The sequence below is a fragment of the Opisthocomus hoazin genome, chromosome W (genome assembly GCF_030867145.1).
Source record: "Opisthocomus hoazin isolate bOpiHoa1 chromosome W, bOpiHoa1.hap1, whole genome shotgun sequence".
In the NCBI taxonomy this organism is placed as follows: Eukaryota; Metazoa; Chordata; class Aves; order Opisthocomiformes; family Opisthocomidae; genus Opisthocomus; species Opisthocomus hoazin.
In genome coordinates, this window is record NC_134453.1 from 20,731,155 (window position 1) to 20,748,334 (window position 17,180).

Consider the following 17,180-nt stretch of genomic DNA (forward strand, 5'->3'; position numbering starts at 1 on the left):
CTGCTGTGGCACCTGCCCTGAGAAAAGGATGCAGTGGATAGTCTGAAATGGCAAATAAAAAGATGTGATAAATAGAAATGCTAGAGAAAGAACTGCTAATTGTTTCTCACCTCTCTTTGTTTTCAGGGTATGGCCTTTACATTACATGAACGACAGATGCTTGGCTTGCAAGGACTCTTACCTCCTAAAATAGAGACACAAGACATCCAAGCGTTCATAAGAATTTGGCAAAAATGACCAACCCCTTGGAAAAGTAAGCACTCCTCTGGCCTTGTTTTGTCATGCAAGTAAATGGAAATTGCTGTAAGATATTGCATGGGGATAACCAAACAAGGTTTCTATGCCTCTGCTGGGCTTTTCAGTTGTTGGAGGTTATTTTCACTTTTGCACAGAAAACTTTCATCAATTCCGCATTCATCATGTGGCTAAATGAGGTTGGGGAGCTTTTTGCTTATATTCTGTAGTGATAAGGTAACAAAAAAGAACGTGCACAAATTAGCCAGTAACAAAGCTGCAAACCTTGCTGTAATATGTAATATGTATTTCTGTAAGATGTAAGATTTGGCTGGCAGGATTGCTAGAGCCCAGAACAATTGAGGGGGAAGAGGGGCAGCTAGCACAGGAGAGACAAATATGTGAGAATAAAGGTAAACTGAGGGTTTGATAATTAGGTGTGAAAACCAGTGTTTATCATATACAGTCCTTACTGCTAGAAAGGAATTCATAGAGTCACAGAATGGTAGGGGTTGGCAGGGACCTCTGTGGGTCACCCAGTCCAACCCCCCTGCCAAAGCAGGGTCACCCAGAGCAGGCTGCACAGGACCGCGTCCAGGCAGGTCGTGAATATCTCCAGAGAAGGAGACTCCACAACCTCCCTGGGCAGCCTGTTCCAGGGCTCCATCACCCTCAGAGGGAAGAAGTTCTTCCTCGTGTTCAGATGGAACTTCCTCTGCTTCAGTTTGTGCCTGTTGCCCCTTGTCCTGTCACTGGGCACTACTGAGAAGAGTCTGGCCCCATCCTCCTGACACCCACCCTTCAGATATTTATAAGCATTTCTAAGGTCCCCTCTCAGCCTTCTCTTCTTCAGGCTGAGCAAGCCCAGCTCCCTCAGCCTTTCCTCGTAGGAGAGATGCTCCAGTCCCCTCACCATCCTTGTAGCCCTCCGCTGGACTCTCTCCAGTAGCTCCTCATCTTTCTTGAAGTGGGGAGCCCAGAACTGGACACAGTACTCTAGATGGGGCCTCACTAGGGCAGAGTAGAGGGGGAGGAGAACCTCCCTCGACCTACTGGCCACACTCTTCTTAATGCACCCCAGGACCCCATTGGCCTACAGGGTTAGAATTTTGAGTCTCATAATACATAAATTTTTTTTATAGCAATCTTTTGTTTAACCCACTGGTTTGGTCAAAAAGTGTGAAGGATTTCGTTTGGTTTTTTTTTTTAGAATGGCATGTTTTTAGCATCCTGTTACTGTTTTCATATAAGCCTATGTATATCTGCATGTGAAAATACGCAGGCGGGAGGAGCACTGGAATGGTTTGAGGCTCACTGGACCACATCAAAACTCTTTTGTTTTCAAGCTAAGTCCTTCAAAATGAGCTTTTCGTTTGGAGTTAATTTGTTTTACAGCTGTGTTAATGTTAGGATTAACAAGACCTTGCTGTCAGGACCTTGCTTTTTTTGGATGAAAAATTCTTTCACTTATATTTTTTTGTAACAATAATGAGACTCCCAGCTGCATCCTGTAATAAATTAATGGGTTATCTTTTATCACAGTGCATATTTGCTCATTAACTTATTAGCATGCATGGTATGTCTTTTCCAGTGTTTTTATTTCAGCTTTTTAGTACTGCTACTCTCTCTTTTCCAACTTTTGTTTAGTGCTCAAAGCCCAGCCTGAGAGGAAGTAGGAATTTCGTGAAGAAATAATATGAAGCAAGTTTTTGTTTTTCTTTGACATTTTTCTTGTTTTAAATAAGCATAAATGTGAAACTGCAAGTGGTTTTTTGTTTGGTTTTTTTTTTCTTTTGCTTGATTTCAGGTATATCTACATAATGGAAATCCAAGAGAGAAATGAAAAATTATTCTACAGGGTATTACAAGATGATATTGAGGGGTTAATGCCAATTGTATACACACCAACAGTAGGCCTTGCCTGCTCCCAGTATGGACACATCTTCAGGAGACCAAAGTAAGAATAATAGATATGTATCGCTGCTACTTTTATTATCATTCTCTCTGTATACTTGCCTTAGGTTTGGAAATGTTTTATTTCGTTTCCAATTGAATTCAGCGAGTGCACGCACACCCACGGGTTTGCTGGAGGAAGCTCAGGCAAACCACGGTGCCAGCTCCATCAAAGCCGTGACTGACACGTTCCTGCTGGTGGCAAAGGGTCCCAGTGCTGGAGAGATGCTGGCGATGCTCTGCAGAGCAGCACGGCGTGACGTCTTGGGTGCAGGAGCAGCGTGCGAGGAGAGATGTTGGCAAAGCAGGGAGAGGCTTGACTGAGGATAGCTCAGCAGAGTCTGTTGAGTGGAGATAGTCCCAGTTCAGACTGGCAGTAATTTCAGCTCGTTTCCATGACGCTCTCACTGCAATTCAAAATCTATTTCTAGAGCCTTCTCTCGCTGGAGGGCTTTGGTGCTGTGCGGAGGAAGGGCCGATCCCTTGCTGCTGTGAGGACTCGGCTGCGTAGTGCAACTGCTGTGATAAAGACAGTAAGGAACTCATGATTTTGCTCCTGATCTGGAGCAGGGGATGTGAAAGATGTGCTCCTAGTTCTCACATACTTCCTTTCCTCCTCTCCTTCTTTCTACATATTACAGACCAGTTTGAAAACCCTGCCCCTCTAGTAGTTGTCCGTGCAGTAAGCAGCAGCATGGGTAGGAACTTGGGATGTGCCCTTTTCTTTCCCAGATCAAGCACTTCCCAAGTGTTGGTAACTTACCTTTTACCCCCTTTGCTGAGCCTTTCAAGCCCCCTTTTCTCGTAACCACCGAGGGCTTGCCTGAGAAGAAGTAATACGGGCATTTCTGCTCTTCCCCTCGGCTCCTTTGCCTCCCCTCCCGTGTTCCCATGGAGGAGCAGTCAGCAGTGAGAACGCTGGTCTTGGAGAAGACAGCGTGCTCAGTCCCTGTCTTTCTCTTTCCTTTCTTTTCCCTCCCCTCACCTCATGTAATGTCGTGAATGGAGATTCACTAAGGTAAAGCCAGGCTTCGGATCACGTTCCCTTCTCGTGTCCTTACAGGGGAACGTAGATCCTGTCGTGTCTGATGCTAGCACCAGAGGTGTTTTGCCCTAGAGGAGTATTAAAGGTGAATATCCATAGTAGTGTGAAATCCAGGTAGCGTCATGAAAAGCATTTTCTCTGTGTTCTTATTTTAGAGTGTCAAAGTAGCCGAATAGACTTATGCATTAGAAATTGTCCTTTGAGTAGTTTATGTCAGCGATTGCAATGCTTTCAGTTTTAAGAAAATTGTACTCTTTGGCATTTAGTTTTACAAAGCCAGGTGAAATTTTGAATTGTTACCTATAAAATATATCTGCCTTGTTTTTGGTTTTTTTTCAGAGGGTTATTTATTTCTATCTCGGACAGAGGCCATATCAGGTCAATTGTGAACAACTGGCCAGAGAATGACGTTAAGGTACTGCCACTGTACAGTTTTTTTTTTCTAGTTGTTGTTTAATCTCATTCGAGCTTAAGATTTCTTAGTATTTCATGGAAATCTAAATAGTAAATAATGCATCCTTGGCTGTTTGACGATGATGGCAAAATAGAGCTAATGAAGATAAGGCATGTCTTGAAGAGCAGTGGTTTATCCTAAATACGAGGTTTGTGGTTTGAGTAAACAGTGATGATGAGAACTAGACTTACCAAATGCGAGCGACGGAGGAAAACAGGCAGACAACTCAATATGAGTGATAAGGCACTGAATCCCTTTATTGTCCAGATAGCTCTCCTTTTATGCTGTTAATATTAATTATGCCTACTAGTCAAGCAGTGATTGGATATAGCTCTAAGGGTTACATTTACATAGTCCTCCTACTTGCAGTTATCTTATGGTTACAGCTACAGCTAGCTTCCTCTTCTAACATCCTGTTTACGTGCTGCCGGGGATTTCCAGATGCGGCAAGGACACTGTGTCCTTGCCGGGCACCCACGGCCTAGTCATGCTAAGCTCCCTAGGCTCTGCTCGTACAAAGGTTCAATGGAGTCGCAGCCCCTTTCCTTTAGCCAATTCCCAACAATTCACAGAATCACAGAATAGTAGGGGTTGGAAGGGACCTCTGTGGGTCATCTAGTCCAACCCCCCTGCCGAAGCAGGGTCACCTACAGTAGGCTGCACAGGATCTTGTCCAGGCGGGTCTTGAATATCTCCAGAGAAGGAGACTCCACAACCTCCCTGGGCAGCCTGTTCCAGTGCTCCGTCACCCTCAGAGAGAAGAAGTTCCTCCTCATGTTCAGACGGAACTTCCTCTGCTTCGGTTTGTGCCCATTGCCCCTTGTCCTGTCACTGGGCACCACTGAAAAGAGCTTGGCCCCATCCTCCTGACACCCACCCTTCAGATATTTGTAGGCATTTATAAGGTCCCCTCGCAGCCTTCTCTTCTTCAGGCTGAACAAGCCCAGTTCCCTCAACCTCTCCTCGTAGTGGAGATGCTCCAGTCCCCTCACCATCCTTGTAGCCCTCCGCTGGACTCTCTCCAGTAGCTCTTCATCCTTCTTGAACTGGGGAGCCCAGAACTGGACACAGTACTCCAGATGAGGCCTCACCAGGGCAGTGTAGAGGGGAAGGAGAACCTCCCTTGTCCTGCTGGCCACACTCTTCTTGATGCACCCCAGGATCCCATTGGCTTTCTTGGCAGCCAGGGCACACTGCTGGCTCATGGTTAACCTGTCGTCCACCAGGACACCCAGGTCCCTCTCCACAGAGCTGCTCTCCAGCAGGTCCACCCCAAGCCTGTACTGGTGCATGAGGTTGTTCCTTCCCAGGTGCAGGACCCTGCACTTGCCCTTGCTGAACCTCATCAGGTTCCTCTCTGCCCAGCTTTCCAGCCTATCCAGGTCACGCTGAATGGCAGCACAGCCTTCTGGTGTATCTACCACACCTCCCAGTTTGGTGTCGTCAGCAAACTTGCTGAGGGTACATTCTAACTCTTCATCCAGGTCGTTGATGAAGAAGTTAAACAAGACTGGGCCCAGTACTGACCCCTGAGGGACACCACTTGTCACCAGCCTCCAACTAGACTCAGCGCCGCTGATGACAACCCTCTGAGTTCTGCCATTCAGCCAGTTCTCTATCCACTTCACCGACCACTCATCCAGCCCACACTTCCTCAGCTTCCCCAGGAGGATATCATGGGAGACTGTGTCGAAAGCCTTGCTGAAGTCAAGGTAGATAACATCCACGGCTCTCCCTTCGTCTACCCAGCCAGTCATGTCATCGTAGAAAGCTATCAGATTGGTCAGGCATGATTTCCCCTTGGTGAATCCATGCTGACTACTCCTGATAACCTTCTTTTCTTCCACTTGCTTGATGATGGCCTCTGAGATAAGCTGCTCCATCACCTTTCCCGGGATGGAGGTGAGGCTGACCGGCCTGTAGTTCCCTGGGTCCTCCTTCTTGCCCTTTTTGAAGATTGGAGTGACATTGGCCTTTCTCCAGTCCTCGGGCACCTCTCCTGTCCTCCAGGACCTCTCAAAGATGATGGAGAGTGGCTCAGCAATGACATCCGCCAGCTCCCTCAGCACTCGTGGGTGCATTCCATCGGGGCCCATGGATTTGTGGACATCCAGACTGCTTAAGCGATCCCTCACACAGTCCTCCTCGACCAAGGGAAAGTCGTCCTCTTTGTAGGCTTCTTGTCTTACCTCCGGGGCCTGGGATTCCTGAGGGCCAGTCTTAGCACTGAAGACTGAAGCAAAGAAGGCATTCAGTAGCTCTGCCTTCTCCGCATCCTCCGTCACCAGGACACCCGCCTCATTCAGAAATTCAAAAATTCCCCCTTTTTCTTTTTGTACGAGCATAGCCTGTTGAGCTGCTTGCATAAACAGTTTCTTAATACACGAAAATATACATGAAAGACATAGCAACACTACCATTACTATTATTAGCAACATAATTAAGCTTTGTAATAGGCTGCCAACCCACCCCCCAAGGTTAAGCATATTTGTTAGACCTTCCAACCCAAACAGTCCAGTATCCTGTTTTATCTTCTTTGAGTGGTCCATTAATTGCTGGATTTGCCTGTGAATGGCACTAGAGTTATCCTGTAGGTCCATACAGCACATACCCTCAAAATCTTCACACCCATGACCATGCGCTAAAAGCAAAAAATCAATAGCCATGCGGTTCTGCAATACAGCATGTTGAGCATTAAATAATGAGTCAGCTAACTCCCCCAAAATCAAGCTGGTTTGATTGGCCTCTTTCTCAGCCCAGCATGCAGGTTTATTAATCTTGGTATTAGCTTTTGCCGCAGCTGCTCCTGGGGCAAATATAGAAGCAAAGATTATTTCCCACCTATTCCATAAATTAACATCACCACATCTATTCCCTGCTGCATCAAATGCTTCCGAAGTCTTGATAAATCAGAGTCCAAACACAACAGTCCAAAGTCAAAAACCAGAAATAGTCAATACCTGCAGAACGTACCAAATCAGAGACACAAAACAGTTACTTAGTCCAGACAAATCCGTTAGATTACAGAAACCAAATAAATCCATCAGATCACAGAAATACAAGCACTGCAACATAAAATCACACGTTCATGGTCGCGACCACACACACACACAGGCACACCAAGTTTTCAGTATAAATCCAAATATTGCAAAGACAGGACTTACAATAATATTCAACATTTAACAGACAAATTCCCAAGCCTCAGTTTCAGGAAGAGTACTCTCTTTTCAATTTTGGATCAGAAAGGACGCTTTCCCTTCTCGTCAGGGATATAGCTCAATGCTGTGAAGCTTTTACTATGACTAACAAATAGGCAACAAGAAACAACACTGGAAGAATGCCTTTGCCTTATTAATGGTTCACGCTCAGAACTTTTTGGTCCAGTGATCAGAGGTTCTCCCCGAGAATCCCTCGGTGCCGGCTGGAGGTCCTGCAATCCCTCGGACCATTGAAGTTCAAGAGCAGCGTCCTACCTGGGTACCCAAAATCTATTACTAGAAAGCAGCAAAATAATTAACTTCCTAAAACTTAATGTTGGAGTTCTAGAAAGCAGGCATTCTTTACTGCAGTACTGAACGCACAGGGAATAGTTCTACTCAAATGTGTGTACCGAAAAGACACTCTTACTAGATATTTATGCCATGTTAACATACATAATCATTACATTTCTGGAAAGTAATTATCATTCTCCATTTCTCCCTCTTTTTTTTTTTTTTATAGATATTAATGTCTTTTGTACATGCATATTGGCACCTCTGGGCAGTTGTCAGGAGCCCTCAGGTGAAGGTTTATACTCTTCCTCACGGTGTCTGCTAGTTGACCTTTGCTCTTGTGCAGACGCAGTTCTAAAATCACGTATACCGTGTCCTCCAAGATTGCTTCGTTATACAAAAGCTGTTGTGGGAGATAATTGCCAAATATGCAAGGAATGTATTAATTGGTGTGGGTGGTGCACCCACTGCAGTCATCAGAGTACTTGCGTTTGCTGTAATTTTTTCAGTGTTCCCTGTGTAATAGGATCATCCAGAGTGGATCTCTTCTGCTTCCATGTCAGAGGTTGCTCCCTGAGAGTGAGCGTGGTCACCTCTGGCATCGGATTCTGCGTTACGTTCTTTCAGCTCATGATATAGCTTCACATATTTTGCCGGTAACCATCGAGGGCCTGTTGAAAGAAGAACACACGCATACCCTCTTCCCCACGTTATTAGTTCTACAGGACTTGTCCATTGCGATTCCCCAAATTCTTTATACCATACTTTTGGTCGAACCACAAATGGAGGGACCATCCCGAATTGACGGTCAGCTGCTGTTGTAAATAATTGATCATCAGAACGATTTTAAAAATTAAGTACATTAACTGTTCCTGTGGGGTTACACTGCCCATAGGATTCCCCCTTTTTTGTTTATTTAGCATAGCTTTGAGGGTCCCGTGGACACTTTCGACAAGGGCTTGTGCAGTAGAAGAATGTTGTATACCTGTAACATGTTGTATACTCCAGTCCTGTAGGAAAACAGAAATTGTCCGTGAAACGTTCCTTTTCTCCCGTATGTGCCATGGCTACCAGAAATCCTGAGAAAGTATCCACATTAACATGTACACAACGCAGTCGACCAAATGTTGATATATGTGTAACATCACTTTGCCACAACTCATCAGCTCGTAAACCACGAGGGTTCACTCCTGCACACGATGGTACGGGTGTAATACATTGACAGTCAGGGCATGCATGAACATTTTCTGTGGCTTGCCCCTGGGGCAAAGCAAATTGTTTATGCAAGGAAGAGGCATTTTGATGAAAGAAGTCATGAGATAATCGGGCTTGCTTGAAACTGTGTGGCAGTACTGCTGCCATTGTCAATTGATCTGCTACAACTTTTTCTTCAGTTATTGGTTTTGGTAGAGTAGTATGTAACTATATGCATTATAAAATATACACGTACATGATTTTCTAATTTCAATAGCAAGGAAAAAAAATTGTTTGTTATTGACTTCTCTTATCATTGCATCTGCAATGCATTGAACAATATTCACAACATGCAGCATCTGTGACAACATTGAGTGGTTCAGTCGAAAACAATTCAAAGACATGCAAGGCCGCTGATAGCTTAAAAATTTGTGTGGATCCTTCAACGACTAAAATAGATGATTGCTAATCTGATGAATTTGTTTGTTTCCGAAACACTGTTCGTGCTCCTTTAATAGGAACAGAAACACATCGGTGTTTTGGCTGCAATGAAATTGAGAGAGGGAATGTAAGAGGGTAAGGGTGTAAAACAAAACCTTCATAAATGATATACAAATTTGTTAGCAATTTGACATTAATTCTGAAGGTAAAGGCAATTGCAATTCTATCTGAAATCTTTTGTAAAACAGTTTTTGCTTTTGGCATTGATCTTCGGGAAAATAATAAATCTGAGTCCTTTTTGACAAAGTAAATAGAGGGGACAACTCTTCAGTCATAATGTCAATATTTTCACCTTTCAACAGAGTGAATAACATCTAGATAGACCATCTGAACCTTGGAAAGATAATAAAGTCCAGGTGTTTGTTCACAAGGAATTCTACTGCAGTAATTGAATTGTATACATTTTTTTGTAAGCAAGTCCTTGAATGTCAGAAAGATGGTTCTCACCGCGCCGCTTCTGGGCTGGCTGGAACGGGCTGGCGCGCTCGGATCGAGGGAGGGGGGGGGGGGGGGAACCATGCTGCCAGTTGCCCAGGGGGAGCCATGTGCCCCACCAGGTGTAAGGTTTGCTGACCCGTTCGATGCGGTGACTGCTGGCGCAGCGGCTGTACAGCGTCTGAGGGACTGTGCAGTTTTATGTTGGAATTCACCTCGTTTTGATCTCAGGTCGGGTACGCCAATTGCTGTCGAGAGACCCTGTTGTGCACTTTTGGGATGCCGGATTTTTACACCCCACTTCCCATTTCTCTGGATTCAAAGGATCGTCAGGTTTTGGCAGATTTACTTCCCGCACTTCTCATGTTCGGTAGGAATTTCGTCGTATGTAGGGTTAAATTTCAACAGACTGCTGCTCTGTCCTTGCTTTTGAGATAACAGTGGAGGAGGAGCAGCTGCTTGTAAGATAGTCTCTGTAAGTTTTAGAGCATTTAAAGCTGTATGCACTGATTTCCAAGTAATGATTTTCTCAGGGATTTTAAACTGCAAGACTTTGTTCTTTCAAACTTCACTGTAAAAATTTTTTGATGGAGCTTTCACTCCTTTCTAGGTGACTGTCCCATCCTCCAGCGAGCCGGGGGGGGGGGGGGGAACAGACCCAGCCCCTGCTCACGGCTTGCTTCAGGTGGTACATTTGCAACAAAAGGACTTTTCTGAATGACTCTGGCCACACTTTTTTTTTTTTTTTTTTTTTTTTTTTGAGGAAGTGGGGGATACCGCGGTACAAGATTTGGGCCGTGGGACGATCGGAAGGGGCAGCGGCGGCGCCCGGCCGATCTGCGGGCGGTGGCACCTCAGCGAATCCCTCTCCGCAGCACGGTGGCGGTGGTGGTCACTCTGGCGGTGGGGGTGGAAACCCCTGTGCCAGTGGGTCTCGCCGCGCGTACTGCTTTTCCTGGACTGCAGGTTTCCCTGCCTCCACGTTCAAATTTAGCTGCGCCAGGCAGCCCCAGTGTGGCTCGAAAATTCCTGGGAGTCGGCTGTCCGTGTCTGCCCTGCGCGTTCGCACCCAGGCAGCACCCTCCCAGCCGTTGTTCCCATGCCCCCCCCGTCTAGCTGCTCACCGCAGACTGAGGGACTCCTGCAGGGAAACCGTCCATCCTCTGCTACCAAATCCCATAACTTAACTCCAAACTTTCTCCATTCTTCCAAAGTAAATAGCGAGTCCGGTTCCTTAAAAAATCCCTGCACTCTCCCGAACGTCACTAACCCACTTAATTGTTTGATACAATCTACATTCCGCTTTTCTAAAAAGCGCTGCAATAATTGTAGGGCTACCTCGATTTCCATTTTGAATTTGTCCTTACTTAAGTTGGGATCCCCGAGGCTTGCAGCGTTTCCAGTAGCCCTGTGGACGGCGAACCCCTTTTGGATGGTCCAGACACTCCTCTAAGTGATCGCGGCGATAGTCCGGCTACGTCTTTGCGACCTCGGCCCCCCGACAGCTGCTAATCGGTGCTTCTCCGCATCTGTCACTCCTTCTCAAGGCTCCATTCAGGTCCCTGTTCGGGCGCCACTTGCGAGCGACGGAGGAAAACAGGCAGACAACTCAATATGAGTGATAAGGCACTGAATCCCTTTATTGTCCAGATAGCTCTCCTTTTATGCTGTTAATATTAATTATGCCTACTAGTCAAGCAGTGATTGGATATAGCTCTAAGGGTTACATTTACATAGTCCTCCTACTTGCAGTTATCTTATGGTTACAGCTACAGCTAGCTTCCTCTTCTAACATCCTGTTTACGTGCTGCCGGGGATTTCCAGATGCGGCAAGGACACTGTGTCCTTGCCGGGCACCCACGGCCTAGTCATGCTAAGCTCCCTAGGCTCTGCTCGTACAAAGGTTCAATGGAGTCGCGGCCCCTTTCCTTTAGCCAATTCCCAACAACCAAAATGTTTATTTTATTCATTATTCTGCTTTTTGGGGGATGCACCTCTGGGTCTTACTTATTGTGTTACACAGTAGTAGGAGAGGCGATCTTGTCCTCAAATTAGGACGCAGAAGTGGTAGTTGGGAGGCCCAAATTTTGCCATTAAAACCTGTATGACCCAGTTGGGTCAAGAACAACAAAGGGAGATGAGGTGAATGATACTTGCCTGATCTTCTTGATGTCTGGATTTACAAGTGGAAATCATAGACCCAAGTTATGAGCTGCTGTTCCACACAGTGGCTTGGATCCTTCCCGCTTAGCTTTCAGAGATGTGGGCAGTGGCTTTCAGCAAAAGAAAAGGAGCATAGCAGATTCTAACATTAAGCATTAGTGCTTGAAGTAAAATTCCTTGTAATCTCTTCTTCCTTTGACTGTACAAATGTAACCTGAGTATTTGCCTGGAAAAAACACAGCTGGTGTTGCTCTAAACGTTATCAATGTCAGTAATTGTACCTCATTTCACCTGCTTTTGTTTTCAGGCTGTTGTCGTCACTGATGGAGAAAGAATATTGGATCTTGGAGACCTTGGTGTGTATGGCATGGGAATTCCAGTAGGAAAACTGTGTTTGTATACAGCCTGTGCAGGAATACATCCAGATAAATGCTTGCCTGTGTGCATCGACGTTGGAACTGATAATACAGTGAGTTTGACTGAACTTTGCCTGCAATAAGTTATCCCTATGCAAATTATTTATGTAGGAGTGTTTAGTATTAGAAAAGAAGATTTTAATTTGAGCACTTTAAGATTAAACCAAATATTTTATGTAAGGGTGATTTGGAATTCACTAGACAGTTACAGATAAGTGATTGAAAAAGGCCAGTTAATTTGTCAGTGAAATGGTATGTTTGGAAGTAGTTTGATTGCTGGAACACTGTAAAATAGATGGTCAGGTTGACCTGACTTTAAGAAGCTGGAAATGTGAGTCAGATTTATTAAAGCGGTTTATTGTTCGCAGTATTGATTTGTTCCATTTTAAAAGCAGCCATCACCAACCTCAAGTGCCAGCTGAAATTACTGAACATTGATATAGACTGGAGGTAGTTACAGTGGCTATATCAATGCAGTCTCTTTGGTGTGAAATGCGTTACTGTGAACTCTGGAAAGTGTATATTGAGGAAGTGATTCATCCTGCTGCTGTCTTTGATTTATTCTTTTTCAGACACTCCTAAAAGATCCATTTTACATGGGCCTGTACCAAAAAAGGGATCGCTCACAGGTCTATGATGACCTAACTGATGAATTTATGGAAGCCATTACAGACAGGTATGACACTGAATACTCTGCATGGAAGTATGGCCAAGACTGCTGCCAAAAAAACCCCGTTACATGCTGTCCTTGAAACAGTCATCTACGGAGTAAGGATAGGACTAGAAGGCAAGAGACATGGCTGTATTTCTGGCTCTGTAGTGATTTCCTCTGTGACCTGGAACATGCTGCTTGTAGTTATCTGTTAAATATGCACAGAACGGAGATGGAACTGTTTTAAGCAGTGAAAGGCCTGAGGACATCTTTCTAAAGATAATTGATTACGTGCAGGATTTGTTGTAAAACAATTGCATTTCTTTATTTGTCTGGTGATAGGAATATTTGCCATGTTCTGTAGGTATGGCCAGAACACACTTATCCAATTTGAAGACTTCGGAAACCACAACGCTTTTGGCTTTTTAAGAAAATACAGAGAGAAATATTGTACCTTCAATGACGACATTCAAGGTATATCCTTTGTTTACGTTCCTTAATGTATATACAGAAATTTTGCCTAAAACCATAATCCACCATGTAGATCTGTTTAGCTCACTTCAGATTTGTACTGCTTTTACAGGGACAGCTTCGGTGGCTTTGGCAGGACTGCTGGCAGCACAGAAAGCCACTGGTAAACCACTTATAGAGCAGAAAGTGCTGTTCCTTGGAGCAGGAGAGGTGGGTTCTCTTAAGGGCTCTAGAGCAACAAGAGATTTAACTGTATATTTTTCTGGTTCTGTAGGGCTTGTGGAGATATACACTCTCTGAGTGCCATTGCAGGACTTTTTATATAAGGCCAGCTGAAATACGTGAACAGAAGAGACTGCCTGCTTAAAGATGATTATCTGAAAGGTGTTCAACATTTGCAGGGACTCAAGTTTTTCACTTTCTTACATGGACTTAAAAAAAGCATCAGGGACTGGTGCATAGTTCAGGGGGAATGTGCTGTAAAATTATGATTTAGAAAGACAGGGGGGAAGAACATATGTTAATTTCTATAGCATTGGAAAGTAGTACACAGTGGTTTCCTTAGCAGATTATATCAATGGCTGTTTGCAGCTGATACTAGTAAGCTGCTGGGCCAGCAGGGTCAGGACCAGCACCATGCTGCTTGATATATCAGCAAAATTGCTTCTATGGTGCTGACAAAATAACTTAATTAGCTGAAAATTTCTCCAGCTGGGGAAGGTCCTGATTGCAATAATTGGCTAATGTTGTGTTGTTGCCTGAGCCCTGCTCTGCACTTCCCTCTACCTTATTTCTCCTGCCAGAGTTAGCAGCACGTGCAGTGAGCCAAGAGAAGGGATGTGGAGGGAAGCACTGCTGGCACCCACTTTTTGCCCTCTGCTTACAAGGCCTTTATCAGATGCAGCGGGAGCTGACAGCATTTTGGAAAGCAGTGGGGCACAGAACGCTAGACCATGGTTTCTTGACAAGGAGGGCTGCAGCACTAGCTTGTTGTTATTGTCTGGTTGGGCTGCCTTAGTGTGGCTGCTGAACCGGTACAGGTATGGGCACACAGCACCCTAAAGAGCTGCCTCTCTTGCTTGAAGATGTGATGCTGTGGATCCCAGGAGTCTGTCCCTGTCTAAGCAAACAGTGCTTGTGTGTCAGAGCTGACTTGCCAAATGATTTTTGTGGGCGTCTTGAACAGGGTGGTGTTCGTGATGACAGACCTCTTTTGTGACTTGTTAAAAATCAAAGTCCTTTTATCTACAAGGCCTCCCTGGGAATTGCAAACCTCATTGTTATGGCTATGATGGAAAGAGGGGTTTCTGCTGAGGAAGCCTACTGGAGGATATGGATGTTTGACAAATACGGTTTACTGGTTCAGGTAGGGGTACATCAAATGCCTTGAAATACCACAATGTGGATGGCCAGTGCTTTCCATGTCCTTCTCACAAAAATAACTAACTTTTTATCTGTAGGGCCGAGAACAAAAGGTAGATTCCAATCAAGAACCATTTATGCATCAGGCTCCAGAGCAGATACCAAAGACATTTGTAGAGGCAGTGAATGTACTTCGGCCTTCAGCTATCGTTGGTAAGTAAGGTTATTTTTGTTTCTGTCTCTCCGTCATGTGGTTATCTGCTGCATTTAATTTGCTGATGTGGCTCCAGGGAGGTTGGTGACAGCGATCTGCATTTCTGTTGCTGTAAATAAGATGAAAATGTGAGGTAAGTTTTCTGCTTGCAAATGTATTGAGCTGCAGGTTAGCTCTTGGTGCATCCTTCATTGCAGCTCTGGTGCTCCTGCATCCTGTGTCCTCGTTAACTGCTTCCCCTAGTCCTGGTTCATCTGGTGTTGGACCTTTCTTAGAAAACTCTGAGCATATTCTCAGGGACTGCGTGGCCACAGTGAACTGAAACTGTAATGGAGGGCTCTAAGAGGCCGGAAGACAAAAACACAACGTTTTTCCCAGACCCGTTCCCTACACCAGCAGCAAAGCAGAGAGCAGTCACCACCACCACATTTTCTGCTCTACAGGAGTTCTGTAACTTGAGTAAATTATTTTTTTTCTGACCTTCCTTCCCCCAGTCAGCTTCTCTGGCCAGAATCTGCCAGCAGCATGGCTCAAAGGAGCCATTTCGTACTGCAGATCACCAATACCTATTAGGTCACTGACATACATAGGTATTGATTTATAACCGTGACTGTCTGCAGAGTTCAGACTGGATTTTCCTGGTACAACCCTGCAATTTCCTTTGCACGTGATTTAGTTGGAAAATATAAGTTTTTTTGGCTGAGTAGCTACCCTGAAGTTTGTAGCCGGTGTACAAATGTACACCGTTTTTATGTATTTGTACCTATGTGTCTGGTTGTAGTCAGAAATGCCAATATCAAGGGAATGTGCATTGCACAGTTAACACCCAGCTCGGATGAATCATCTGTGGCGAGCCTGGAGTTCGCACTTGCTTATCCAGGGCAGTGATAAGTGTTCTTTACACAGATCAATACAAAAAATCGTGTAGAATAGACTTTTGGAGCCTGGTAATTAGATGTTCCTGTGAAAATGAGAATTTTAACCAGCCATTAACAGAGCAGTGCCTGGTCTCCCATCTCCTTCGGGGGTGACATGAACTTAATGTACAGTCGCTGTCATCTGCCCTGAGGCAGTCAAGTATTGATTCTATTTTCCTGTGCTTCCGTTTACCTCAGGAGTTGCAGGAGCTGGGCAGCTCTTCTCTCAGGATGTGATCAAAGCAATGGCCGCTATCAATGAGCGGCCCATAATATTTGCACTAAGTAACCCTACAGTGAAAGCTGAATGCACAGCAGAGGAAGCGTATACATTAACAGAGGTATGTGATGTTTAGAAATGCTGACCTAATGGCACTTTGTGGTAGAACGCTTTACTGACTGAGAATGCAAGAACTCAAATGATTATATTGTAACGTGGATTTCTTGACATAACGATACGGTTCGTTCTTGTCTTCTGGCAAAAGTAAATGGAGGTGATGTGAAAAGAAGTCTTGATTTTTGAATAATTACATTTTGCAAAGCTTAAAATAGCCTAAATCTTGTTACTACTTTTTAAAAGAATGGCCACTAGGTACTGTTTCGTAGCTTTGGTCAATTAACTGTTTCCCACCACACTTTTTAATTATTTTGGGATTTAAAGAAACATCATAATAGGGACTAGGTGCAACCTTTAAAATGTAATGGCTGAGTAAGGTCCTTCAGGCAGGTAATATCCTTGCATCAGTCCAGGAGTTCTGCATTGCACTCAGTCGTTTCCCAGTGCCTGCAGGTCAGAACTCATATCGTTCACAGTGACCCATGAACACCTGTGCTTCCAGTACAGGAGTCTGGGGTGACCGTCTGTCCTCACGTTCTCCTCTTTCAACGTCCGTGTCTCGTACACTGACACCACCAAACCTCAAACGGAGCGAACCAAGAGGAAACACACCTTGTCAAGCACTCTTACCTCGAAGGCACTACGCTCTGGGGTGCTTGGCAGGGTTGGAGGTTGGGGTTTGGGGTGTTTTTTTTTTTAATAATGCTATCACCAGCGCATCCAGACGAAGCAAGTCTTTTACCCTTCTGCACAACTTTTTATGTAAAACCCATCATCTGCAAGAGAGCATCAGGCAGATGGAGCGTGAGCTTTTAACACTTGGAACTGGCTGGTAATGCCTTTCCTTGATGCTGTAGACTCCAGCTCGCTGTGATCAGGGCCTGCCTATGGACTTCAGGAGTGGGACTGGTGAAAAGACTTCTTTTTTCCCTTTCTTTTCTTTTCTTTTTTTTTTTTTTAATACAGTCCCAGATCAAGCGACTCATATGTGAAAAGGAGTGGGTGGAGAGATTTCCTTGTTTCTTGATGCAGAACTATGAACCCCTTACACTACTAGTGTGGCTCAGTTTCCAGCATTACAACCTCAGTGGTGTTGACTTCACACTGGGAAGGGTAGAATTCCATTGTCTCCAGTTGGCACCCAGATTCTCCTCTGTGTTACTGGGCCTGTCAACTGAGGAAGCTCTTGCTACAGAGATTTGCAGGTCCAGAGTGAGCCCTAGGCAGGAATAACGGCCTCTGGACAAAATCTAGACCTTAGCTTTTAACAGTGTCCTGGGTTTGGCCAGGACAGGGTTAATTTTCACCGGACTCCAGGAAGGGGCACAGCCGGGGGGTGGG

At 44.9% G+C, this 17,180-nt stretch overlaps 1 protein-coding gene across 1 annotated transcript in view; it reads left to right on the forward strand.

Annotated features, from left to right (window-relative positions):
• LOC142365722 (NAD-dependent malic enzyme, mitochondrial-like) overlaps nt 1–17,180 on the forward strand; it is a 62,001-nt gene that overhangs the window by 17,625 nt on the left and 27,196 nt on the right. The window contains 11 exon segments of the mRNA XM_075446813.1: nt 127–211; nt 214–253; nt 2,042–2,191; nt 3,572–3,647; nt 11,778–11,939; nt 12,459–12,562; nt 12,903–13,012; nt 13,122–13,219; nt 14,262–14,375; nt 14,470–14,584; nt 15,701–15,843. Of these exon segments, the coding sequence (XP_075302928.1) occupies nt 127–211; nt 214–253; nt 2,042–2,191; nt 3,572–3,647; nt 11,778–11,939; nt 12,459–12,562; nt 12,903–13,012; nt 13,122–13,219; nt 14,262–14,375; nt 14,470–14,584; nt 15,701–15,843 (1,197 nt within the window).